The sequence below is a fragment of the Syzygium oleosum genome, unplaced genomic scaffold, assembly GCF_021117445.2.
Source record: "Syzygium oleosum isolate NSW1041296 unplaced genomic scaffold, Sole_v2.1 Sole_v2.12, whole genome shotgun sequence".
In the NCBI taxonomy this organism is placed as follows: domain Eukaryota; kingdom Viridiplantae; phylum Streptophyta; class Magnoliopsida; order Myrtales; family Myrtaceae; genus Syzygium; species Syzygium oleosum.
In genome coordinates this window covers 8,594,125-8,621,865 of record NW_026607496.1, presented here as the reverse complement: position 1 = coordinate 8,621,865, position 27,741 = coordinate 8,594,125, and the positions used below count along the sequence as shown (strand labels likewise).

At 39.3% G+C, this 27,741-nt stretch overlaps 2 protein-coding genes and 1 long non-coding RNA gene across 5 annotated transcripts; 2 read left to right on the top strand and 1 right to left on the bottom strand.

The window, feature by feature from the left end:
• Positions 1-1,343: 1,343 nt before the first annotated feature.
• Positions 1,344-3,148, top strand: LOC115674170 (protein CANDIDATE G-PROTEIN COUPLED RECEPTOR 7-like). The gene has a single exon (XM_030596497.2). The coding sequence runs from the start codon at positions 1,417-1,419 to the stop codon at positions 2,737-2,739; it is 1,323 nt and encodes a 440-aa protein (XP_030452357.2). The 5' UTR covers positions 1,344-1,416; the 3' UTR covers positions 2,740-3,148.
• Positions 3,149-7,708: 4,560 nt separating this feature from the next.
• LOC115674124 (uncharacterized) lies at positions 7,709-8,481 on the bottom strand. The gene has a single exon (XM_030596456.2). It carries the CDS (start codon positions 8,315-8,317, stop codon positions 7,883-7,885), a length of 435 nt encoding a protein of 144 aa, XP_030452316.1. The 5' UTR covers positions 8,318-8,481; the 3' UTR covers positions 7,709-7,882.
• A 15,145-nt stretch (positions 8,482-23,626) lies between these two features.
• Positions 23,627-25,576, top strand: LOC130139480 (uncharacterized). 3 transcript variants are annotated; one of them, XR_008817649.1, is made up of 4 exons: positions 23,627-24,126; positions 24,266-24,391; positions 24,496-24,778; positions 25,075-25,576. It is a non-coding gene; the product is annotated as an uncharacterized LOC130139480 (long non-coding RNA). The 3 variants fall into 3 exon arrangements; XR_008817650.1 differs by lacking the exon at positions 25,075-25,576 and adding an exon at positions 24,845-24,948; XR_008817651.1 differs by lacking the exons at positions 24,496-24,778; positions 25,075-25,576 and adding an exon at positions 24,849-24,948 and having other exon boundaries at positions 24,266-24,395.
• The last annotated feature ends 2,165 nt before the right edge of the window (positions 25,577-27,741 follow it).

The following is a 27,741-nucleotide window of genomic DNA, read 5'->3' as shown; positions in this document are numbered from 1 at the left end:
AACCCAGGTACCAAATTGAGACTAATTGGGTACTTTGGGTATCAAATTGAGACTGATTGGGCACTTGGGACCCCATTTTGAGACTGATTACACTTGCGACCCCATTTTGAGAAAATGGGCTCACTTTGGACTCCAAATTGAAAATTTCCCTATTTGAAATGGGTATAAAAAGAATTTTTTTTTGATGTATTATAGGAAGATGCCTGTATCTCGGATTGGACCGATAATGAATTGCGAATAAAGAAAAGTTGGATGATCTCTTTAATTTTATTTTTTTGCGTACTTTTTAATTCCCAATCGTGCGAGATCTCCCCCATCTTCTTCTCCGAGAAGCAAGGGCAGTGCCACCTTTTTCATTCTTCAATCTTTAAAAGGAAAAAAGTCATGAAAAACTTTAAATGACACGTTTATCCTAATTTTTTTAATATAAAAAATCTTAAATTATGCACACCTTAACACATTTATCTTCAATTTTTTTTGTGACATAAAAAAATCCTCAACTTGTAACTATTTGATATATTTACCTTCTATCAATATTCCGTTAAATGATTTTTCAGCCAAAATAACATCATTTAGTCATGGAGCGCCGTCAACAACGTTTGCTTTCTAGCGTTTATTTAGGCAATTTTTTTAATGATTTACGGAGGGTAAATGTGTTATATAAGTACAAGTTTGAAATTTTTTATGGAAATAATTTATGTTTTGGGTTAATACCACGAAAAATCTCAAATCAGTACACTTGTGACAAATTTACCTAGACTAATTTTTTGATTAGAAAAAACCTCAAATTAGACACATGTGACAAATTTCTCCCAAATTGATTTTTTGACCATAAAAAATTCCATATTAGTACGCTTCTGATAAATTTACCCTCCATTAAATTGGATTAATACCACGAAAAATCACAAACTGAGGGGTAAAACCCTAAATTGGTACACCTGTCAACCGCCACGTGTCATCTAACCCAGCAATTTGACGGTAAAATTTAACGGGAACTAACGAAAGATAAATTTGTCGTAGGTGTACCGATTTGAAATTTTTTATGATTAAAAAATTAATTTAAATTGAATTTATTGCTGATATATTAATTCGAAAATTTTTCGTGATATTAATCTTTTACGGTTTTTTGGGTTGCTTTTGCCCGTCTTTAAATTCCGTAAGTACCTAATTTACCGGTGAACGGGCGAACAAACAGAAAGAGTTCAAAATCAGGAAACAGCCTGGGCCCCACCACAGTGTAAATCTCACTCCTCCTCCCCCAGTCAAAAGTCAACCTCCCCCCCTCTTTCTGGATTCCCCTACTCCTCCTCCTCCCCCCTCCCGAACCACCAATTCCATTTTCCTCCCCCACCGCTCACTTCTCCTACCCATCCCATCCCCGCCGCCGCCGCCGCCGCCGCCGACCGCCGCCGCAGGATGGCCGAGCCACCGCCCCTCCCCCTCCCCCTCCTCCTCCTCCTCCTCCTCCTCGCCGCCGCCCCGGCGCTCGCCGAGATCAAGACCCTGACCATCGCCTCCGACCCCCGCCCCATGATCCTCTTCGAGAAGTTCGGCTTCACCGCCAGCGGCCACGTGAGCATCACCGCCTCCTCCGTCTCCGTCGCCTCCTCCCTCCCCGTCGCCCCGGAGTCCTCCCGCCTCGGCTTCTTCCTCCTCTCCGACGAGTCCCTCCTCCAGGTCCTCCTCGAGCTCCAGCGCAACCCCCACTTCTGCGTCCTCGACTCCCAGTACATCGTCCCGCTCTTCACCTTCCGTGACCTCTCCCCGCCGCCCCGCGCCTCCTACGCCGGCTCCTACCCGGTCTCCTCCCCCAACGAGTACTCCCTCTTCTTCGCCAACTGCGCCCCGGAGAGCCGCGTCTCCATGGACGTCCGCACCGAGCTCTACAACCTCGACCCGGACTCGTCCAAGGATTTCCTCTCCGCAGGTCAGACCCAGCTCCCTTCCCTCTTCTCCCTCTTCTCCCTCGCCTACCTCGCCTTCGTAGGGTTCTGGATCTACACTTGCCGCCGCAACCGGCGATCCGTCCACCGGATCCACCTGCTGATGGGCGGATTGCTCCTCATGAAGGCCTTGAACCTGATCTGCGCCGCCGAGGACAAGCATTACATCAAGGTCACCGGCACGCCGCACGGCTGGGACGTCCTCTTCTACATCTTCCAGTTCATTCGCGTCATCTTGTTGTTCACCGTGATCGTGTTGATCGGGACGGGGTGGTCGTTCCTGAAGCCCTTCTTGCAGGATAGGGAGAAGAAGGTGCTGATGATTGTGATCCCGCTTCAGGTGCTGGCGAATTTGGCCTCCGTTGTGATTGGGGAGACGGGGCCTTTCATTAGGGACTGGGTCACTTGGAATCAGGTGTTCTTGTTGGTGGATATCATCTGCTGCTGTGCGATTATATTCCCCATCGTGTGGTCGATCAGGTCGTTGAGGGAGACCTCGAAGACGGACGGCAAGGCTGCTCGGAACCTGGCGAAGCTGCAGCTGTTTAGGCAGTTCTACATCGTGGTGATCGGGTACTTGTACTTTACCCGGATCGTGGTTTTTGCTCTGAGGACAATTGCGGCGTATAAGTATCAATGGGTGAGTAATGCGGCGGAGGAGACGGCGAGCCTCGCGTTCTACGCCGTGATGTTTTACATGTTTAGGCCGGCGGAGAGGAACGAGTACTTTGCTCTTGATGAAGAGGAGGAGAAGGAAGCTGAAATGGCCCTACGAGAAGAAGAGTTCGAGCTTTGAGTTCTTGAGGTCGCAAGGTTTTTGTTGTTTGTTCTATGGGTGATCGTGATGCATCCCAGGGAAGGACCAGATGGTCTTTGGAATATCGATTAGCGGGTGTAATGGAACTGTTGCATCAGGTCTGCTGTTCCAACTCCTGTTTTAACACGCTGCATTTTCTTTTGGTTGAAGTTGAGCTCTCTGATGTTCTAGATTTCTCTCACTAGCGAGCAAATATCATTTGTATCTTATGATTTTACTTTTCTTATCGCCCCCCACTCTTTGTGAAATCTTGTTGTAGAATTGGTTCAATCTATCTTCGCCAACATGTCTCTGAGTCTTGATCTTTGATTTAAATCCATATCCTGCCTGTTTGTATCTTTTTGTAACTGTTCCTTGATCATAATGTGATGATTTTCAGTTTTTTTCATGCTTATTTTAGACAACCTTAAGAGATACAGGTTGGTGATGCCGGAATTCTTTTCTGCATCTGTGTTCATGCAAACTCGGCTTTCTCTGTGTTGTCTGGTCTATTGAGATGTTTCAGTGAAGGAGCCCTCCATCTCTCATCTTTGTTCAGAAAACAGGGGAACTTTTCATCTAGCTATTAATCAATGAATTGTCAGACATTTGGCTCTATCTATCAACCATTATTGAGTCGAGTTTTCTACCCTGGACATGATATGCTAGTAGGCTATAGAAAAGTTATACATCAGTGATTGTAGCAGCAAACTCACTAAGAGAGTTCAGTTTATACTTCTCACACACAAGTGCTCCGTGAACTGTGCAATAAGGTCACCCGTAATACGATCTCCCACATATGCAGTTCCTTTAAAAATACTCCTTTCCCAGGTGTTTAGATTTTTAATGAATCTCTAGAAAGAAATCAGGTTATGCATCTGAGTTTATTATGTTAGTTTGAATTCCTTGGGAGTGGAGATGTGTGAGAGAGAGATAGGGAGGGAGGGAGAGAGGGAAGGGAAGGAGGGAGGGAGTGCCGCATTAAATGAAATACAAGTTTAGTGTGAGTTAAGGGAGGGAGGGAGGGAGGGAGGGAGTGCTGCATTAAATGAAATACAAGTGTAGTGTGAGTTAAGAGATTTGGGCTCAAATGTTTGCATTTTAAATTAAGTTGACCCTAAATACATAACATTAGGATCATTTATTCAGATGTTATGCTTTCCACGTGCATCTCTCCAGTTGTATATCTTGGGCCAGTGCATTTACCCTTATAGAATTGAAAGGCCTGAGTTTTACTAGATTAAGCATCCGGCAGTTATGTTAAGCATTTAGTGCTTTACACTTGTGCTGAGTTTCTAAGAAATGATTTCTTCATGATTTCTGAGCATATTCATATAGGCATGCGCTTGCCATGTCAGATGACTTTGTTACGGTGTGATCCTCAGTAAATGAGCTAGGAAAAATGACTATGAGGTATATGCCTCTGTTCCCAATCATCCCTTGAAATGATGGTGCTGTTTTACTATGCATGTGACATGACCGTGAGCATGGAGAATTGGATATGGGTTGTACCTATTGCCTTTTGCATGCTGCATAACAGAGTTTTGTTTTACAAATACTAAGTATTTTTTAATGCCTTCGTGTTTGTACCCCTCAATTAAGATGATTTGGCATAATGATTTCGGTAGATTCAGAATGTGGTTATTCAATGTTGAGTCCAGTGACTTTTTGATAGGCAAAGTTGAGGCCAATAACCTGGTAGAAGATATTCGTTCATCACCTCTAAGTTAAACAGCTTTGCGGACGGTTTGATAGACACGGATGTTTATATCATGTGGGCCTACTGTATCTAGAGCTCAACATAAGAGGCGGAGATATGATGAATGCGTGCAAGAACTGCACCTTGAGCATCTTCCTAATGATTCTATTGCAGTTACTGCAAAGGGATTGATGGAGGAGGATGATAACTTAGTATAAGGAATTTACCACGACCACTGGGTTTCCTTGCCAAAACCTGTCTGACTGCTGTCTGCACTTTTTCTAGCTACCTTCTCAAGTACGAATGTGTAGAACTGACATTGCATTCAACTTGGTCCAAGAGTGATCTTTAGTAGAATGCCGCAACACTGTAGTTTCTTTCGGTTTGCGTGAAGTCTCTGCTAGGACATGGGGGTGTAGAAATTTTAAAAACTTTTACTCCCCTTTCATATAAACCATATAAGATCAGGCATTGCGAAACGTTGTGATGCTCGGTGCACGTTCCTTTGGACAAGATTGGACTAGAAAAAGGAACTAAAGAGAAAGCCAACATAGTGGGTGTTAGAGCAGGAGAACAAGCATTTTGTTGGAACTGGCCATTGACCGGCTACTGACAAGGTAGGCCGAGAGAGAGATCAGCACAAGGATTATGCATAGTCGATTGAGGCAATTGGCCAAGCAACCCAAGCTGTGGCCTCAACTTGTTCCTCACTTTGGAATTTGCAACTGCTGCTGGTTCTTCAACCAGCGAGCGAACGCGTTAGTCAGTGAAATTGCTCCAGGGAACAAGTCAGTGCTGTGATTTGGCTGTGGCGTGTAGGTTGTTGCTAAATTATGACCTCTTCGCCAAATTACGACCTCTTCCGCAGCGTACGCCCAGTCGACTGGGAGTCGGATCAGTGAGAGTGAGCCAGAGAATTAGGGAGGGTTATCCGGCGATCAATGGTCTAAATTTACGACATCATTGACCATAAGTGGTGAGGTAATTTGTGACTTGTGTATCTAGTCAACATCATATTCGTTTTTTGTGTTTGTTCTTCTTATCGTTATTGAATGACAGGCGTATTTTATTACAAAGAGAACACGGTGATACGTCTCACACATCGAATGTCATGTTCAAATTTTTGGCTTCTCGTGTGGAACTTGTGTTTCCTGTTGCAGTGATTGGATGACATGTGCTACTAGTGCTCCTATTGCTAAATATTGTAGCCCTAGTTTAATTGAGATCCTCTAATTTGAACGGGTAAATTTTTTGAGATTTGGACACATTGCTAGGCAAATAAACTGCTCAAGACCAATTGGCCCTTATTTTGTCTCATTTTCCCCTGTTTCGCCTAACCAACCTTGTCCTCCTACATCTGCAAGCAGTTGGAGCATAATCGACCTACCCACTCCCAGACGTGACCTCCCCTCACACCATGCCACCATGCCGACGCTGCTAGACCTCACCCCTATCGGCGCAACCTTGCATGCACTTGTTGTCGCCTACCCCATGAGCCCTTACCATCTCTCAGTCTCAATCTACATCCGTTCTGTCCTCGTAGTTTATCAAGGCAGGCTCACGATGCAAGATCTGGCAAATGCCGAGCCTAGACCCGGGCCTCGTCAGGCTTGGGCATCGTCGACGGTGGTCGTGACCTCTTCAATTGCAATCCTCAATGGGGCAGAGGAAATGGATGATGAGGTGGCTGGGAAGCGGGGTGGTGACAATGGGGAGGCACTATAGCGGCGTTCAAGCTGCGATAGCGACAAAGACGCAATGAGGGGTTGACGGAAGCGGCTGGCTGGGAGATGGGAGATAGACAAAAGAGGGGGAAAAATTAGGGTTTTTTCTTGGGCAGGGTTCTGATGCCTAAATCGTTTAGAACAGTGAGGGAAGTTTGATCTTAGGGGTAATTTTACAAGATAAATTCACTACCCTAATCTTATAAGATTCCAATCCTAATGGAAATTAGTATCCGCAAATGCTTTAACACTTTTCTTGTTTAAATTGAGATATGGCTCTTCTGTTATCACAATTTTAGATAAAATGTTACGAGCCTCAATTGGTTCATGTGAGCTCATTTCATAATGACCCGTCATCAATGCCGTGGAATGGGACTTCATACTATTTAAGTGCTTCAACATCAATGGCATAAGATGTCATGTTCGAACAAACCATTGCCAGCAAATTCGGAACCCAATTGCTACGCAGTCCACACACTCTCAACACATTCTGTGCCAAAGACGTACGCATTTGGGCAGAGGTCGCTATCCCCTTACTTTGGATTACTACTCAGTGAATGATAACTTGTCATTACCCGGAGCTGAGTCAAATGTGATTAGAGGCAGTAACAAAACATAAAACCAGAATGACAAAGTACCAAGAGATCGATGGCATCAACTAACATGATCTTGACTAGAGACTAACTCCTGTTTATAGTCTCGTCTGTCTCGTCCTCCTGGACAAACGTTGTTATCGTTCCTAGTTCACCAAATATGGAGGCCATAAATGCAGTTGGACTTGTGTGTTTACTTGCATATGCCTCGAGCCATAGGACTCGGATCACTTCGATTTTGCAATAATTACTTTTTTTCCTTCCTTTATATACATACTACGAGGGACTGCATTTATGCCCTCCATATTTGGTGAACTAGGAACTATGACAGCATTTAGGGGAAATTGTCGAATCAGTCTTAAATCAACTGTGCGGGTGCCAATTTAGTCACAAAATTTTTAATTATGCCAATTTAGTCATAAACCTTTGTGTGAAATTCTTATGAAGTCTTTCCGATTAATTTTTGTGGCAAACTGCTAAAGTGGCGTTATACCATGTAGGGCAGTCGGCGATGACTAGATGGCCACTTCAACAATTTTTGGTGAAAATTGGCTGAAATGGCTATATTGGAATTTCACTTAAAAGTTTAGGACCATTGGCCAAATTTGAAAAGTTTAGGACTGAATTGGCATCCGTATAATAGATTTATAACTGATTGGGTAATTTTCCCACAACATTTGTCTAGGAGGGTGAGACAGATGAATGTACACATAGGAGTTGTCTCTAGGAAACCATAAATTGTTCAAAGAAATTGTTGTTATGCCAGTTAGCGTAGAAACAATGTCTGCGGCGATGTCCATATTCATAATTCACCAATCAAAATACTGATTATCTGCAAGTTCTTATGGGGATATTCTAAAACAGGTTAAATACACATTATTCTCTGCACTGAACACTAGCGGTGACCATAATAAATATTCCTATTGAAAACTTCATCCAATGGCTCAAATACAAAAACAAAGAAAAAAAAGAAAGTAACAATGTTTATGATTCAAGCTTTTCATGATGCAAGAGAGAATTTATATTGCAATATAGCAAGAAAGGAATAAAGAGTGTTCTTTTACGTTCTTACTTACATTACACATATAGCAAACCAAGTGACTTCTGAACCAATTTCTTTCTTCTTCTTACTTGGGATCCACAATATCAACACTAGCAGAGCAAGAGAGCAACCTGTGGAAGATCCTGGACACAGTACTCCACGACAGCTCCCTCACCCTCCTCAACATCATGCATCTCTTCTTCCCCCTTGTCCTCCCTCTGGTTGTCTCTTTCTTGCTGTCCCTCCTCTTCCTCTCTCTACCGAAGCACTTGGTCTTGCTCACTTGGTCCTCTTCCTTGGAGAAGGGATAGCTCCTCAGGTATATCTGCCGGCATGAGATGCTGTCGACGACCTTGGCGCGGTAGCGGTGTTGGTCGCCGCCCTGGGCAGTCACTGAGCGCACGAACTCGGCGTCGGACTCGGGCCACTTGTAGAGGTTCACGTATGTGGCTCGAACCGGGACTCGGGGGTCGCGGCACACGGTGTCGTTCAGGCAGTTCGTTATGCAGACCGACGTCATTGCTTTGGAGATGGGTTTTCGGCTTAGCCCAGCTTTGCTATTTGGGGGATATATAGCGATATAGAGTGGACATGTAGTGAAAGCTTAGATTAGAAGCAAAGATAGTATTGAGTGAAAGAGAGAGAGAGAGAGAGAAGGGGAGAGCATATGCAAGGAAATAATAGAGTGCCCCATACGGCCATGCTTATGGTTGATGCCAAGAGGGTCTAACTCTTCATCACATTAGAGAAATGTTTCCTAAATAAACTAATCATCCACATGAATGACTCAAACAACATTAGTCCATAAAAAGAATTGAAATTAGAAATTAGCTCAAACTAAATCATGGGTCATCATGAAAAGGGCTTCAAGTTTTCATGGAAGTTCGTGAGTGGGGATTTGGTTCTTTGGTGGGGGGCTATTGGAGCTTATGATGAGGGTTGCAAAATGCGCTGAATTTTGATGATTTGACATCATTGGTAATGACTGTGTTTCTTCAAGCACTGACTAATAATTATGATGGGGGCTCTTGGTGTATTTGACAAATATTGCACAAAGAAAACATTTGTGTACTGTTATCACATGAAGGAGGCCACATGTAAAGACTATGATTGACACAACCTGTATGCATCTAGAAATTACCAGAGACTTTTGTATACTTCATTTGCTATCTAGCAATGCTTAAGATGCTAATTAGGAAAGCTCAATAATTTTTTTTAATAAAAGACCTTCAAATGGTACGTTGGCAGTGTAAACAAGTAATTACACAAAGCAGGATTTAGGTGCCGACACGTGTACAATTTTAGTAAATTTCAAATCGGTGTTTAATAAAGTCAGAAACCAAGCATTAACTTTTTAAAAACTGACAAAACTTTGTTACTTGACTTCAAAACTTTATTTTAGTGGACTTTTTAATTAATTTTTAATTAATTTTTTGGGTATTCTTGTCACAAAGATCAAATGTGTGTGTAATAATACGATCAAGATGATCTAATTACAGACTACGCCAATCGAAATATTAGGCCCAGCGAAGGAATTGCAATTGGGCCAGGCCTAGCATATGAATTTGTTTTCTGCACAGATAATCCCAATTTGAGTTCATTGTTTCTCATCTTTCCGATGAAACCCATTTTGTTGAGCTTAAGGTCATGTGGGGACATTTCAGATCGAGGACAATCATTTTAGCCCACTATGATAGATTTTGAAAAAAAATTAAAAAAATTACAAGCTCATTTTACGACAATGAATGCAATAATATCAATCATAGTGTAAAAAAAATATAAAGATTTGTGTTTTTGGATTGGGATCTAGTATTAGTCCACAGGTTCTTAAGATGTGATTAACTTAATCCCGTAGAATAAAATTAGATAATACTATTATTCTAGAAGTCACTGTGCTCTCTACCTATTGTGCTACTGGCTCTACAGAGTTCAAACCCGGCCCTTTTCTTTATGATTAAGCAAGGGCAAGAAGTGAATTTTCGCTTTTTGGTCAAAATTTAAAATATTTTTCAGATTTCAAAAATTATAAAAAAATTATATATTAATGTTGTATGAAAATTTGGACTTTCCCTGTTTGACTCATCCACGTTCCCTGTACGAAGAGTCATGTCAATTTCATTTTGACCAAAAAACAAACAAACAGTATTGCATTTGAAAGACCTCCTCAAGGAATTCATGGAAGGCCCTTATGGCCCAAGGTTTTCTTAGGGTTAACCTAGAAGGTTTAGATAAACTTATACTACAAATCATATAGTACTTAAATCATGAGATATTTGTGCTTTTCTTTTGTGACACTAAAAAACGAATCACATTTCAGCTTCGCTCGTTTCGTGAAAAATGAATGATATGAAAAATATTTTCCTAAAAATAATCGTTTGTATCGCTTAAAAAATGAATGAATAAAAATATTTTTATTTTCAATAATAATTTATGTCTAAATATTGTTTGGACGATAATAATATATTTCATCCATTCATTTTTGTAATCGATATAATCGATCATTTTTAGGAATTTTTTTTTCCAAATCATCTATTATCCGAGAAACAAAATATTTTCATCGTCCACGAAAATGTTTAAATATAAATTGTTGTCGATAATAAAAAAAATTTCATTGACTAATCATATCGAGCGATATAAACGATTATTTTTAAAAAAAATATTTTTCAAATCATTTATTTTTGCAAAATAAACGGAGCCTCGAAGTCTTCGTTTAGATAATACGGTTGACCAATCAATCTCTATCAAAAGAAGTCAGCTACCAATAGATCTGACCTCCTCTCTTGAGTAACTTTGACATTGAAACGAAGCAAAATAGCTCGTATCGTGACATTATGAACTTAAACGTAGAAGAAACCCTGTGTCTGCCAAGAAATCTTGCTAAATTTTTTTTACGAGGTGATAGTGGCAATATTGTTTCGGGTAGTTGACCAACCCACTCATTTGATGCACAGGTTCCATTTATTTTCGACCGTAACATGTCATGTACATGTCTTAACAAGTAAGTTTCTATGAGATTTCTTAGTACGTTTAGAATTCCACTTTATCTACAGTAGGGCCGGCAATTCGTGTTTTCATCTAGACTATTATTCATATCATTTCATGCCATTGTGAAAAATGCATAACCATGATTAAACACAAGAAAAAATTACACAAACAATCCATGAATTTTGGCCAAATATGCAATTTGATCCTTGAAGTTTTAATTTATTCAATATGATCCCTAAACTTTGACCTAATGTAGAATATGGTCCCTAAACTTTTAGTACACGTTTAATATAGTTTATGAACTATATGAAAATATTTAATGTAATCCATGAACTTGAATTAATGGAAGGACTACATTGAACATTTTCATATAATTTAGGGACTACATTGAACATATATTAAAAGTTATGAGACCACATTGAAGAAATTAAAAGTCTAGGGACCACATTGAATATTGGACAAAGTTATTAAAAGTTCGGGGATCGCATTGCACATTGAGCCAAAGTTCGGGGATTGTTTGTGTCATTATCCCTAAATAGAAGTGCTCTTTCTTATAAAAAATGGATGGATAAGAACATCAAAATTGCTATAACCTTTCGTACGGCGCTCACTTGAGTACTATAACTTTTTTTTTTCGCTCACTTAAGCGCCGCATCGGAGTAAAATCGTTTATTTGAATTCCATTTCTGGCAAATCGTCCTACGTGGATTTTTTACTTAAGTTTCCATTTCAACGTGGATATTGCTTTTGAATTTTTTTATTTTACTTATCTTTTTTCTGTGCTGGCAAGGTTCACCGACGACACTCACTGGTCGCAAAGGCCTCGCCCTTGGTGTTGGGGCTACGAAGGCCCTAGCCTAGATCTGGCAAGGGCCGTCACGCTGTCGCCCTCGATCAGCGAGGTCATGATGGCCTCGCCCAAGGCCTTCGTGGCCACGCCGGCCGTTGGCGACCCTCACCGGGACAGAAAAAAGTAAAAGGAAAATAAAATTTTCAAATTTCAAAAAAAATAATCAAATAATATAAAAATTAAAAAATTATTCATGTCAGTGCCGACGATGTCATGTAAGACGACTAGCATCCATGTTGGATTTTCCGGCGAGGCAAATCGCCGATGGCACTTAAGTAATCAATTTTTTAAAAATTTGTAGCACTTAAGTAAGCAAATAAGACCTTACCAAAAAAAAAAAGTAAGCAAATAAAAAAAAATTATGACACTCAAGTAAATGCCGTATGGAAGTTGTGACACTTCTGTTTTTTTGGGACAACAACGTGTCTATTTCGAGTTAAAAACCATGCCTGATCATGTCGAGAACGGGGTCCCTCCCAATAAACTCGTGCCGTATTCTCGTGTCGTTTAAAACATTGCTCCCTCCTAATCCGGAGCTCGTATTTCTCACAAAACCAACCTCGCACATTTTTTCGTTAAAGAATGTCACACCTCACATGGAATCACACGATCCCCTCTCTTTCTCTCTCTCTCCCCACACACATGGGAATGAGGGAACTTTCAGGTAGGCACATACGAGAGTCGAGTCCACAGTAGATGTAACTCCCAATTTCATAATTTCGGTCCACAGGAGGTATAACACCCTCACCTAACCTCCTGTATATGTAATGCCGGAGCATTCCTTGAAGATGTCAAGTTGTTGACAAGTTGTCGATATCATCGATTACGACATACCGGAGGCTATTCGGTACCTTGAAAAGATGAAGCCTATTAATTTAACTTCTTGGAAATGGTAAAATCATGGAGATCTTTAATCGGTTACATTTAATTCTAATATATTTTCTAGGTCTAGTTAATGACGTTCAAGTTTTTAGAATCTTTATTTATTTATGGTTGTTTTCTAGTAAATGTTATTTGTCTTTCCCGTGAGTCTTTTTTCTTTTTGAAGAGTCTTAGTAATTACTCATACTTGGAGGGTTTTTCCATGCTCATCTATTTAAGCACTCTATAATGAATAACAGAGCAAGACTTATTTGATTCAAAACTAATTGAGCTTTTGGCTTAAGAACAAGAAGGATTTCTTGTTTTACTCTTATTCCTTATGTGGATTCCTATGAGTAGCGAGTATTGCTCTTATCTCTTAGGTTAATTCATCACCTACGAGTGGCGAAAATTCTCACTTGTGTTGCCTACTACTTCTCTACACTTTCTCCGGCGTCAAATTGGTATCAGAGCACGGTTTAATGGCTGGTCGTCATCGACGTGGACCAAACGTTGAGTCTTCTTCAACTCGAGAAAGAGACCTACGAGACGTGGAGGTGGATGATTTAAGGAGACAAGTGCAGCAACTGTAGGAGCGTTTGCAACGCTTCGAACTTTTGGGACGTGATGATTTGCGTCATGATTGAGAAGATGCTCTCTCTGATGAAGAGGATGTTAATCCTTTTGCTGGTGCTCGAAGTCATGCTTCGAGTGAGGAGGGACTTCCTTGACGTCAGTATCGAAGGTTCCATGAAAGTCAGCAAGATTCCTATGTGAAGGTTGAAATTCCTGAATTCAAAGGGAAGATGCAATTGAAAGAATTCATGGATTGGCTACACGCGGTAGAAAGAATCTTTGACTAAAAGGAAATACCAACTGATCGGAAGGTGAAGCTAGTTGCCATCAAGCTAAAAAAACACACATCTATTTGGTGGGAGCACTCGAAGAAACAAAGAGCTCGTGAAGGAAGAAACCGTATTGTAACTTGGGCAAAGATGAAGAAAGAATTGAAGAAGAAGTTCTTACCGACTAACTACCATCAAGATACCTTCCTCCAGTTTCACAACCTCAAACAGAAGGAGATGTCCGTGGAAGAATATACAGTAGAGTTTGGTCATCTAATGATGCTTTGTGATATTTCTAAGCCCGAGCAACAAACTGTTGCCCGCTACCTTGGTGGACTTCGCTCAGTGTCGCGACCTCACCTCCCGCGGGTGCACTATCTAGGGGTTCGGCTAATGGATTATTAAGTCTAAGCCTAACTCGAGCCCTCCCAAACCCTACCAATTCGCGACTTAGGATTAAAGTTCTTAATGTGCAAATGTTTTCATGCTTGGAGTTGCCTCTAATCAATTTGCGGTAGGTCGATTAGAAACCTAAATAAAACATAGGGAGATATGTTTTATTTTTATGAACTAGAGATTCTAAGCTCGGAGACTTGATTACGTTAGATCTAGTCTAACGCCCTTTCGGTATCTTTTCTTTTCAAAAAAATGTTTAAGCAGGTAGTCTGGATCCATTTTACTACCTATATACTAACATGTGAAATGACCATGCGGGTGCGCAATCTACCAATTTAACACCCAATAAGGAAAGCAGTAATTTAACCAAAAAAAAAAAAGGAAAGCAGCAAATAAATTGCTAGATTAAGAGAATAATGTACCTTAAAGCAACGTAGGCGTCTGCATTGTTAGTTAGAAAATCACACAGACAGTCATAATATGATTTATAATTAACAAACATTTCAATCGGCATATTTTTTGGGTTTTCTCTTTATATCAATGAAACTAGCTTAAGTGCAATGACGTGCAGAATATGACATGCAATTAATTGATCCTAGCATGCGAAAGTATATGACATGCGATAATATGACCTATTTCTAATGACGGTTAAATGGTTTATTTTTGAAATTTTTCCAATGAAATTCGTAATAAATAAAATGCCTAAATTAACATGCAATCTACCCTAGAAAAGACAGTTTAACTTATTCTAAAACAACTTCTTTTTTGGTATTTTTTAATTAAAATTCGGAATTAAAAATCAAATTAACATGCAATCTATCCCTGAGAAGATGATTTAATCTATTCTAAAGGAACTCATTTTTTGAGATTTTTATGGAAATTAGAAATCTTTAAAATACCCTAAATAATCTATTAGGATTAGAATAACACCTAATTTAAACTAGAAAATAAATTATCTTAAGTCCCAATTTAAACTAAATAATTATCCTAGCTTCTAGATATATTTAGGATTCCCTAAACATGCAAAATCTTAAATCCTAACTAATATAATTTTTTGGATTTTCTTTTTTTAAAAAGGAAAATAAATCACACACAAGATAACAATCATAGATCAACCGTCCAAGCGATCTGCAAGATCTTTCTTATCATGTTCAAATTAGGAAAGGGAATCGAACTAACGGTCATATCTATAGGGTTATAGATATCGACGGGAAGCCGACTATTTGAATTTGAAAAGCAGATAAGATCTATTATCATATCCAAGTGGTTATGGATAAGATAACGATTTTTCTATACTGCTGTGTATTGTACCTTAGGGTTAAGGTCAAATAGTCGTCCAGATACGTCGCCGAATTATGAAAAAAACTCCTAATTTGGGGTATGTTAGGATATTGCAAATTTCACAAATATTATCCTCAGAAATCTAGCAAACCACCAAAGAATATCCACCAAATATCTAAATTATCCAAAAAATTAGGAAATTAAATATTTAAAAGAAATTTTCGGATAATAATCTTACACTACAAAAAAATAAGGATTTAACCACGGAAAATTAGCGACGAAAAATTTTTCGTCGCTAATTTCCGATGGAATTTGCGACGAAAACTAAACTCGTTGCTAATTTGCGACGAAAAAAAATTCGTCGCTAATTTGTGATGAAAAAAAATTTCGTCGCTAATTAGTGATGGAATTTGCGATGGAAAACAAATTCATCGCTAACTAGCGATGGAATTTGCGACGAAAAGTAAATTCATCGCTAATTTGCAACGGAAAAAAAAATTCGTTGCTAATTTGGGACGGAATGTGCGACGAAAAATAATTCGTCCCTAATTTGCGATGGAATTTGTGACGAAAAATAATTGTCGTAGCACTTTCGTCGCAAAATTCGTCACTAATTAGCGACAAATCGTATTCGTTGCTAAATTTTTTATTTGCTGAATTTTTTATATAATAGGTTCGTCGCTAATTTCATCGCTAATTAGCGACAAAAGCGTATTCGTCGCTAATTAGCGACAAACAATATTCGTCACTAAATTAGCGACGTACTTTATTCGTCACTAAATTCGTCGCTAATTGTAATCTACCCACCCTCACCCCGATTTCTCTTTCTCTCTCGTTGCTGATTCCTCATATACCCCCTCGCTGTTCTTCCTCCGTTTCCCTCTATCGTTTCTCTCGATAAACCTCTTCGCGCGCGCACAAATCAGTCTTGGTAAAGCTTTTCCGCCGGTAAGTGTCGTGGCTAATTTCGTGGCTAATTGGCAACGAAGACGGTTCGTCACAAAACTATTCGTCGCTAATTTCAAATTTTTTTTTATTTTTTTTTCTCTTTTTATATTTTTTTCATATCTTCTTCCCCCCCGGTCGCCGGTCCGACAACCAGCGAGAGGCTGAGGCCAGCGAGGTCACCTCACTGGCCATGGGCGAGGTCGTTGGACCTCGCCGTTGCCACAGATCTGGGTGATGGCGAGGTCAAGCGGTGGCCATGACAAGGCCGCTCGACCTCGCCCAGGCCTTGCCATGGCCGCCGCTCGCCGTCGCCCAGAACTGTGGCGACGGCGAGGTCCAGTGGCGGCCATGGCGAGGCCGCTCGGCCTCCCCCAGATCTGGGAGAGGTCGAGCGGCCTCGCCATGGCCGCTTGACCTCGTCGCAGCCCAGATCTGGGGTGACGGCGAGGTCGAGAGGCCATGGCGAGGCCGCTTGACTTGGCCCTCGCCAGCGCCGGCGAGGGCCAGCGTGGCCCATGGTCGGCGAGGTCGAACTCGCTAGTTGCCGGTCCGGCGAAGAATATAGGGAAAAAAAAAGAAAAAGAAAAAGAAAAAAGAAAAAGAAAAAGAAAATTTGAAAGAAAAAATTATTAAGTAATTTTTTTTAGGTACGTGTCCATTTGAAGGTCTGGCAATCCAAGAAAACGTTACAATTCTCATCAAATTGACCACATTATACTACAAAGATTTCAATTAAATACTTGAGTAAGTCTTCTTGACATGGTAATTTTTTCATTTTTTTTCAATTTCAAAGTAATTTTTTTGTCAAAAACACAATTTTAATTTTTAGAATTTTATGGTTTTAATTAAGAATATCAAATAGTAGAACAGTAGATATGATATTTTTAATATTTTATGAGATTTTTTAATTTTTATACAGATACAATGCAAAGAGACAGGGCTTGGATGTATAATAAGAACTTACCTGGACGTTGAGGATTGACCGATGAGTTTCGTATTGGGTTGGAACTGTTTTTGGACTTTGCTAGTAGTAAATTTGAGTTCATAGATGGAAATAAGTTAAGGAGTCCGTGTAAAAAGTGCAGTAATGGTAAATTTCATGTGTGTGATAAAGTGAGAGAACATCTTTATAGATTTGGGTTTACTTTGAACTACTATAATTAGACTTGCTATGGTGAACCATTTATATCTGATGAAGGATATCGAAGAAGTGATTAATTTTTAGTTAAGGAAGAATGTAGCTATTATAACCAATTGAACCCATATCAGAAGATGGTGATTGATGCAGGTGGTCAGAATTTTATTTCAGAATTGAACCATGCAAGTACTAGTTTTACTCCTACACTTGAAAAGTGGGTACTAGTCATGCATCACAATTGGAAGAAATATAAGTAATAGGTTTTGATGAGAATGTGTGTAATAGAACTTTTTCATCTAATTAGTTCTGGGAAGTGTTGAAAGCAGCAGATGAACCTTTATGGGCAGGTTGTGACAATGACACTAAGTTATCAGTGACTGCAAAACCGTTAAATTTCAAGGCAGAGCATAATGTGTCTGAGAATTGCTTCAACTCTTTTGTTGAAGTAATGCGGGAAACAATGCCTCGTGATAACATCATGTCAAGTGATTTTTATGATTTGAAGAAGCTAGTGGATAACTTAGTCTTCCAGTTGTAAGAATTGATGTATGTAGTAAAGGTTGTATATTATATTGGAGAGATGATGAAAATGCAGAATCTTGCAAATTCTATAGTCAACCTAGGTACAAGATTAACAGGAGGCAGGGTCGTAATCAGAAGCGTAGACTATGCAAGCAAATGTTTTATCTGCCCTTAATCCCCAGATTGCAAAAGCTTTATGCGTCTCAAGCCACTACTGAACACATGACTTGTCATGTAAATCATGAAACAGAAGAGGGTATAATGTGTCATCCTTTAGATGCAGAGGTATGGAAACATTTTGATAGAATATACCCTAAGTTTGCGATAGAGCCTCGAAATATCAGGTTAGGTTTATGTGCTGATGGATTTGCCCCATTTGGGAAATCAGGAAAAAGTTATTATGTTGGCCAGTTATCTTAACTCCGTACAATCTTCCACTTGGTATGTGCATGAAGACACCTTATATGTTTTTTACATTGATCGTGACTGGCCCACAAAATCCAAAAAAGTTGATAGATATTTATATGCAACCATTGATTGAAGAGTTACAACGGCTATAGGATGAAGGTGTCCTTACATATGATGTTTCTGCTGATCAAACATTTGTAACGAAGGCTGTTCTTCTTTGGATGATAAATGACTTTTCAGTTTATGAAATGTTATCTGGATGGAGTACAACTGTGATCTTAGGATGTTCGATATGTTTAGAGAGATCAAAGTTATTCAGATTAAAACATGGTAAGAAGACCAGCTATTTTGACTGTCACAGACAATTTTTGCCGATAAGTCATACATTAAGAAGGAATAAGAAAGAGTTAATCAATAATAGGATTGAAAGAACACTTCCACTATTGAGGTTGATTGGTGATCAAATTTGGGAGCGAATGCATGACTTTCCAACAGTTGTTGAAAACCCTCATGGCACAACTATTGCGTACGGAGGAACACATAAGTGGACTAAACGCAGTATATTTTGGGATCTACCATATTGGAAGGCCCATCTTATTTATCATAATCTTGACGTCATGCATATAGAAAAGAATATTTTCGACAATGTTATAAATACTGTGATGGATGTCACTGGAAAAACAAAAGACAACTTGAATGCAAGAAAAGATACGAGATATTTATGATCGGCCAACACTAGATGTGGATGCAAGCAGCAAGGGACCAAAACCAAAAACAGTTTATACATTGGACAAGGAGCAAAGACGAGTTGTTTGTCAATGGTTGAAATATGTACGGTTTCCTGATAGATATGCTTCGAACCTCGGGAGATGTGTTGATTTGAATGAATGCAAGTTGACAGGTTTGAAGAGTCATGATTGTCACATATTTATGGAAAGACTAATTCCAATAGCTTTCAAGGAACTTCTACCAAATTTTGTATGGAGCGCCATTACAAAGTTAAGTAATTTTCTTCATGATATTTGCTCAACAGTGTTAAAAGCATCACACATGGAGAAACTAGAGAGAGATATTCCAATTATTCTTTGCAACTTAGAAAGGATATTTCCTCCATCATTTTTTGATTCAATGGAGCATCTCTTAGTTTACTTGCCTTATGAGGTCAAAGTTGCAGGTCCTGTCTAATTTCGATGAATGTATCCATTTCAGAGGTAAATTTTTTTTAATAAATTCCAAATTACTTTATTATATATTATGTTCTGATAAACTTCTTTCTATTGCAACTATGTTCTTATATCATTTGAAGAAAAAAGTGAAGAATAAGGCATGTGTTGAAGCTTCAATTTATAATGCATATATTGTGGAAGAAGTAACAACATTTGCATCATACTATTTTGAGCCGCACGTGCAGTGCAAGAGGCAGAGAGCAGGAAGAAATGATGAGGGCCAAATCATTCTCTATTTTCAATTATCTTGATCGACCAAGCGACATATGTAAGTTTCGTTACTTAATAGGCGAAGAATGGCAGGCAGCCCATACATATATTTTACTCAACTGTCCAGAAGTGGAGCCATACTTTGAGTAAGTGTACATTTGCAAATATTTGTATTGTGTGTCAAACATTTGCTAATATATAAATGGTATTTGTTAATAGGATTTTTCGAACTTCAATGTATGAACTATTACCAAATCCGTTTGATCGTTTGTGCGATAAAAAATTTGTAACGTGATTCAAAACATATGTAAGTTGCTTATGGACCAAAACCAAGTTATGAATATTTTATACATAATTTATTAAAATATATATTATTGACTTTGCGTGTGTGTGACCTTAGGTTCACACTAATCATGATCAAGTTGAAGAACAATGATTTCTATATCATCTGTCATGGGGTCCAAAGTCAAGAGTACGAAGCTGGCAAGTATATTTCATAAATAGGTATAATTTTCACACTCAAGAATATGAAATGGGAAAAGTCACAATGAATAGTGGTGTGTGTGTTCGGTCATCCAATGGTGGCAGTTCAAAAGATGATTTTTATGGCTTGTTGGATGAAATCATAGAGGTAGAATGCCATGGACCATTAATGCGAGTTGTGTTATTTAAGTGAATGTCGTTCGACCCCGTCAAAGGAATGAAGGTGCATACGAAGAAAAGGTATATGAAATATGAACCATTTGTTTTGGTACAACAAGCAATTCAAGTATATTATGCATCATATCCTAGTTTGAAACGTGACAAAGCTGATTGGTGGGCTGTATGTAAAATCAAAACACGAAGAAAAATCGAGGAATACTGGAAGGATAAAGAATATCAACAAGAAGAAGTTTGTAATGCGGTTGAAACTGAGGAATATAACATTCCAACTTTACGAGATCCATGTGGAGCAATGATAGATGGGGATCCAACTGAAATTCGCAAATCAAATCTAGAAGGTGTTGCAGAATCTGATTTTGAGACAAAGGATGAAGATGAAGATGAAGATGAAGACGAAAACGAAAACGAAGGTGAAGATGAAGATCAAGACGAAAACGAAGGTGAAAATGAAGATTATGATTTTTGAGACTTTTTATCAATTATGTGTAATTATTATTATTATTGCAACATGTGTTACTATTGTTGTCATAATTATTGTTGTTATTATTATTATCATTATTATTGTTATTATTATTATTTATTTGACGAATTGTTAACATGAAAGGTCGTTGCTAATATCGTCACTAATTAGCAACAAACATAAGTTCATCGCAAAATTAGCGACGACATTGGCGACAATTTTTATTTGCTTAATTTTTAATATAATAGGTCATCGCTAATTTGCGTCGTCGCTAATTTCGTTGCAAAATTACACTACAAAAAAAAAAAATAAGGATTTACCCACGGAACATTAGCGAAGAACGCCAATTCGTCGCTAATTTGTGAGGGAAATAGCAACGAACGCAAATCCGTCGCTAATTTCTGACGGAAATAGCGACGAAAATAACTTTCGTGGCACGAACGCGACTATTTTTATAGTTCGTTGCTAATTTTGTCACTAATTTGCGACAAAAATAGCGATGAAAGTAACTTTCGCGGCATGTTCCCGACTATTTTATTTCGTCGCTAATTCCGTCGCTAATTTGTGACGAAAATAACTTTGACGAGACAGTCCCGACTATTTTTATAGTTCATCGCTAATTTCGTCGCTAATTAGCAACGAAAATAAACTTTTGCCGCACATTCGCAACTATTTTATAGGAAATTAACTTTTGCGACTATTTTTAAAATCTGACGCTAATTCCATCGCTAATTTGCAACTATTTTATAGTTCTTCGCTAATTTCGTCGCTAATTAGCGACGGATTTAGCAATGAAATTAACTTTCGTGACTATTTGTAAAATCCGTTGCTAATTAGCGACGGAATTAGTGACGGAATTAACTCTCGTGGCACTATCGCGACTATTTTTAAAATCCGTCGCTAACGAAATTAACTTTCGCGACTATTTGTAAAACCCGTTGCTAATTAGTGACGAAATTAACTTTCGCAGCACTTTCGCTACTATTTTTAAAATCCATCGCTAATTAGCGATGAACTTGAATCCGTCGCTAATTAACGACGGATTTAGCGACAAAATTAACTTTCGCGGCACTTTCGCGACTATTTTAAAAATCCATTGCTAATTAGCAACGGAATTAGCGACGAAAATAACTTTCGGGGCACGTTCCCGACTATTTTATTTTCGTCGCTAATTCCGTTGCTAATTAGCGACGGAATTAGCAATGAAAATAATTTTGGCCGAACATTCCCGACTATTTTTATAGTTCATCGCTAATTCCATCGCTAATTAGCGACGAATTTATAGATGAAAATAAACTTTCGCCGCCCATTCACAACTATTTTTATAGTTCGTCGCTAATTTTGTATCTAATTAGCGACGGAATTAACTTTCGCGGCACTGTTGCGACAATTTTTAAAATCCGTCGCTAATTAGCGACGAAATAAAATTCGTCACTAATTTGTGAAACGTCGTCTTGATTTAGGGGTACAATTAGGGCTTTCTCTTGACTCTCTCTTTCTCTCTCGATCGATTCTTCAAACACAGCAAAAAAATTAGGGCTTTCTTTCTCTCTCTCTCTCTCTCTTGATCGATTCTCGACGGCTTCCTCCGACGAGTGTTTCTTCGGATTTGGCATTCTTTAGCGCGATTTTTTCTTGGAGAGAGGAACCCCTTCGGCGGACGCTGGGAAGATCGTGTTGACCATCGTCCGAGAGGAACCTCAAGCGCTCGGACCATCGCCCGAGAGGAACCTCAAGCGCGAGGACCGTCGTCTGGGAGTTTTGGATCTGAGGAGGATCATCGTTCGAGTGGAGGTATGTTCGTGTGAATTTTTTGCACTTTTTGTCTCGGGCGAGCGCTATTTCAAATTGTTCGGTTTCGGATTCTGTGGGACGTTTGTTTGTTGCTCCTTCTTTTATATTGGATTTCTGCTTCTTCTTTTTGTTCGGATTGGGTCTGCTGCTGTTCGATTTCGGATTCTGTCTACTGTTCTGTTCGGTTTCGGATTGGGTTTGCTGTTCTGTTTAGTTTTGTATTGGGTCTACTGCTGTTCCGTTTCGAACTCTATCTGCTGTTCTATTCGGTTACGGATTGGGTATGCTGTTCTGTTCGGTTTCGGATTCTATAGGGCGGAGATTGTTCGGTTTCAGATTGGGTCTGCTATTTATTTGCTACTGCTTCTTTTATATTAGAATAGGTCTGCTGCTTCTTTCTGTTTTTATATTGGATTCGACTTATCTCGGGTTGAATGGATTGGGTCTGATTGGATTTTGTATTAGATTGAGTCTGTTTTTATATTAGATTGTTGTGTTTCGAATTGAGTCTATTTTAAGCCAAGTACCTAATTAATGCACTTAGATTGGCGAACTCGGAATGGGCTGAAATTTGGTCAGCTATGTGGAAATGGGCCGCTGATCAATACTCACTGCTAAGTTGTGACGGAGGTCATTTTTTTGCGTTTCGAAGTCGTTTAGATAGGTTTTCCAGCATAAACACATTGTGTTTCACAGAATTTTAGTTCGGTTTAAATATTGTGTGAAAGATACATGATACACATTGTGCTTCACATGGAACTGCTTTCTAATGTTCATTAACAGATTTTATAACAGAGGGTTCTAGTTCTTGATTGCCAAATATGCTCCCTTTTTATTTATATCTAGGTTTGAAAATATTCTAGTTTGATCATATCATGTAATATGCTTCCCATCATTCATTCTCCTATTTTCTTCTTAGATAATAATCACCAGAAAGTGTTTCACTTCACTAGCTTTTTGAATGTTTTTGTAGACAGAGGTAACAACTGTTATTTATGGCAAAAGAGAGCTAAAGAAGCTCGTAGACATTTTTGGACAGCTTGCTATTTATCAGAGGTGATAGCAAGTTTGTTTCGTTTTCTCAAGTTTATCTCTTGCTCTCTTAAACAAAATGGTAAGCTTCATGATGTATGTCATTATGTGTCCCTAATACATGTTCATGTTTTTTAAGATATTTGTCTAACCTTCCTACTTGTCAGTATAAACGTGGAGGTCACATGCATGGTGCAGTTTCACAAAGAAGAGAACTAAAGAAGCTCGTAGACATTTTTGGACAGCTTGCTATTTATCAGAGGTGATAGCAAGTTTGTTTCGTTTTCTCAAGTTTATCTCTTGCTCTCTGAAACAAAATGGTAAGCTTTATGATGTATGTCATTATGTGTCCCTAATACATGTTCATGTTTTTTAAGATATTTGTCTAACCTTCCTACTTGTCAGTATAAACGTGGAGGTCACATGCATGGTGCAGTTTCACAAAGAAGAGCGGCCCCTTCCGCTTCCTCGTCCCCGTCCCTTTCCTCTTCCCCTACTCTTTCATATTTCCCTCAACCACTACATGCTGATGGACAACATGGACACATTGGCCCTTCCTCCGACCCTCAAGAACATATTAGGGGACAACTTGGACACATGCGAACTGAATCTACTTCAGTTCCACCTTCTTCTTCAGTGCAACACTCGAATGATGAGGGAAACACAAGTGAAGAAGATAGTCGATTCATGATACGCCCATATGGAGATTCGTAAGTACTTCATTTTTTTTTAAGTATATGTAATATTTAGGATTTTAGATATGGATGTCAACTGAATTGTCCATTTTGCAAATTATTCGTATGCTTCATTGTTTCATTGTCCATATCGTTCTTTCTAACCTGTTTGCAGATTCACGGATACTACGTATGTTGTGATGCAACTTAATAAAATAGTCAATAACTCTTGAAGGGGGTAGTATATTAGTTACAATAGCGCTCCAAAAGAAGTAAATGATTGTGGTGGAATGAGTTCAAGGTAAGTTTTGTTCTTCTAGGTGTTTCTAGTGGGCCGTGTTAGGGATCAGATCATACCCTCATATTGGTACTTTTAAGTTTGGAATTATTTTTCTATTGATGCAGCGGAAGTTCAGGTGGGATGAAACGGAAGAGGATGAAGTTAAAAGAATTTTTAAGAAGAAAGTCGGTGATCACATATGAAATGTAATGAATAAAGCAAAGATAAGTCAATAAAACCAGATTTTATTACGGGTGACAATTGGACCGAAATTAAGAGAATTGGGAAACTGAAAAGAATAAGCAAATGAGTGAACAGAATAAGAAGAATTGAGCTTCTAGTTCTAGTGAAGGGTTTGACACATATGCTGGGGGCTCTATCAACATCGAGGAGCATAGAAAAAGAATGGTAAGTCTGTTGAACATATTGTAAGTTAATTTAATTCAATTACGCATTTATGTTTATATTTTGTAGGCAGATGAATTGGGGACGAAACCGACATATACAACTACATTTGAACGCACATTTCAAAAAAAAAGAGAAGACATGGACTGACGATCTAGCAAAAGCTATTAAGGTATGTAAGATTATACTTGAAGGTATGTAAGTTTATGGAAACTGGAATGAAAACCATGAATGCTTTTAATATTTATGATAGTTATATATATGAAGTTATTTTATTTTCATCTATATTGTTGATGCAGGAAAAATATGATGAACTTTTAATGAATACTGCTGGTGGTAGTGGTGGTGATGGTGTTGCTGTGTCTGAGCCATCAGTTGACAGTATGCCATTATGGGTAGAGGCATCGGGTGGGATGAAAAGAGGAAAAATATTTGGGATGGGATCCTTGTCAAGGGTATACACAACGTAGGCTGCTGTAACTTCATCCTCCAATGCGGCTGTTTCAAGGAGGACACAACTTGAGGAGCAAATGACCCAAGAATTGAGCCAATTGAAACATTTACTTGTAGAGAAGGACGAAGAAATAAGAGTGGTCAACTAACAAATGCAATTGATCTTGCGACTCCTCAACCTCGATCACGATGAGGTTCCTCCTGTACCTCCGACTAATCCAATGGGTGATGGGCACAATGATGAGCGACATGATGATGATGACAATGCTGCTGATGATGAAGATTTTGTCAGTCCTTGCTAGTTAAAATTTCCATTTTCATATCATTATAATATTTTTATGCACTAAATTTTGAGTACTATGTATTTCATCATCATATCATTATTTATTTAAGCACTAAATTTTGATGTTATTAAGTGCTTAATCAATGTTAAATATAAATTCTAGAAAATAATTTTACTGTTAATTATATTTAAAATCGAAATCGTCCCTAAACAACATTCGTCGTTGACTTTGTCGCTAAAGAATTAAGAAAAATTTGTCGCTAAATTCGTTTCGGAACAATGTTCGTAGCAAAAGTAAAAATTTTTCGCGGCAAATTAGTGACGAATTTTGCCACGAATAAGTTCGTCGCAAATTATTGACCAAAAAAAAAATTTCGTGGCAAATTAGCAACGAATTTTGCCACGAATAAGTTTGTCGCAAATTACTAACCAAAAAAAAAATTCGTGGCGAATTAGCAACGAATTTTGCCACGAATAATTAGCGACGAATTTTGCCACGAAAAATTAGCGACAAATTTTGCCACGAATAATTAGTGACGAATCTTGCCACGAATAATTAGTGACGAATCTTGCCACGAATACAGTTCGTGGCTAATTAGCGACGAATTTTGCCACGAATAATTGTGATGAAAATTGAAAATTTTTGTTGCTAAATTTTGCGGCGCCGAATTGGCGATGAAATTTTTTTCGTCGCAAATTCGTTTAGCGACGAATTTTTCCATTTTTTTCATGGCAAAATTCGTCGCTAAAATCTACTTTTTTTGTAGTGCTACCTAATTTGCGGATGACTTCCAAATTCGAATTCGCGGCAGATCGGGACAGTGGTCGACGGTGAGCAGTCGGTGGACGTGACGGTGGTGGGACGATGAATGACCCGGCTGTACGTCTTGGTGCAACAGGGATGATTCGACGTCGTCCTGGAATCACGCCTTGGCCACGTAGTCATAGTGGAGAAAAGGCTCGCTGGATGGTGCTTTGTTGGACCGCCGTTGCAAGCGGAGTGATAGAGCAAAGCACGCTGGACGTTGGTGAGGTGCAGAGGCACAAGGAGCTGCTACAACGTTTTCAAGGAAAATCCACCGAGTGATCCCCAAGTGGATTCCTTTGAGAATCTCCCAAAATCTGATGATGGTGAACTTTCTTCCAAAGTAATCCAGCGAGGTCTTCTCTGTGGGCCCTTGACTTAGAGATTGACGAAGAACTATGGAGCGGTGCAAGTATAGATTGTCGTCGAAGATCGTGCCTTGGCTCGACTGTCGTGGGGTCTCGGGACAGTAAGGGCAGAGATGACTCGTCGTGGTGGCTTGGTGCAGCAGCGGCAGAACAGGAATAGAAACAGTTCGTCGACAAGAAGAAAGAATCGAGAAGGCTCGAGCTTTATAGCCACTACGTCGTCGGAAGGACCGCAATGAGGCTGGCCATGGTTGGTGCGGTAGACGTTGGGAAGCAGTGGTGGGATGGCGGCGTCACGGGACAACAGCAGCAGCGGTCCGTGCGATGGGGTCGCGAGGCGGCGTGACTGCGGGGCGGGCGCTTGCGCGACCGACTCTCTCTCTCTTACTCTTGCTCTCGCTCACGTGTGTCTCTGGTGCTTTCAGGAATTGTGTTCTGAGAATTATGAGAGCTCCCCTCAAATTATGAGGCATAACCACATATTTATACTGCATACCTAGGTTAATTGGCCAGGCTTTCCTAATCCTAGTGGGCTTTGGTTTAGGCTTTATCATCTAATTTTAACTTCCAATGGGCTGAATTAATTTGGGTTTTTTTTCTCTAATTGAGCACAATGGGTTGACTTAAGCTCAAATTAAAATAACCAAGGCCTTTTAGACTTGTGAATTTCAGCCCCCATCTTCCGAGTGGGCAGAGCTTCGTTTGGCGCTCAAGCTCGATTTGCGCGATGAATTTTTAGCTTTCCTCGCCACCGCCGGTTCGACATAGAATGCAATTAACCTATATAATCCTAAACTATATGCTATGCATTTTCAATATTTTTGTTTAGGGGTTAAAATTTAATTCCTAATTTTCTATGCAATTTATCATTAAATGGTTAGTCAAAATTTAAGTGTCAACACTCAGAAATCGTTAATGTTGTCCAACTTCAACCTTGCTGGACTTATAATGATGTTTGTCAACTTGCTTTAAAGGTGGAACGACAACTTAAAGAAACTCGTGGTACTAGCTCTCGGTATCGGGACAAGGAGGGCTATTCTAAAGGTGGGAGTATTTC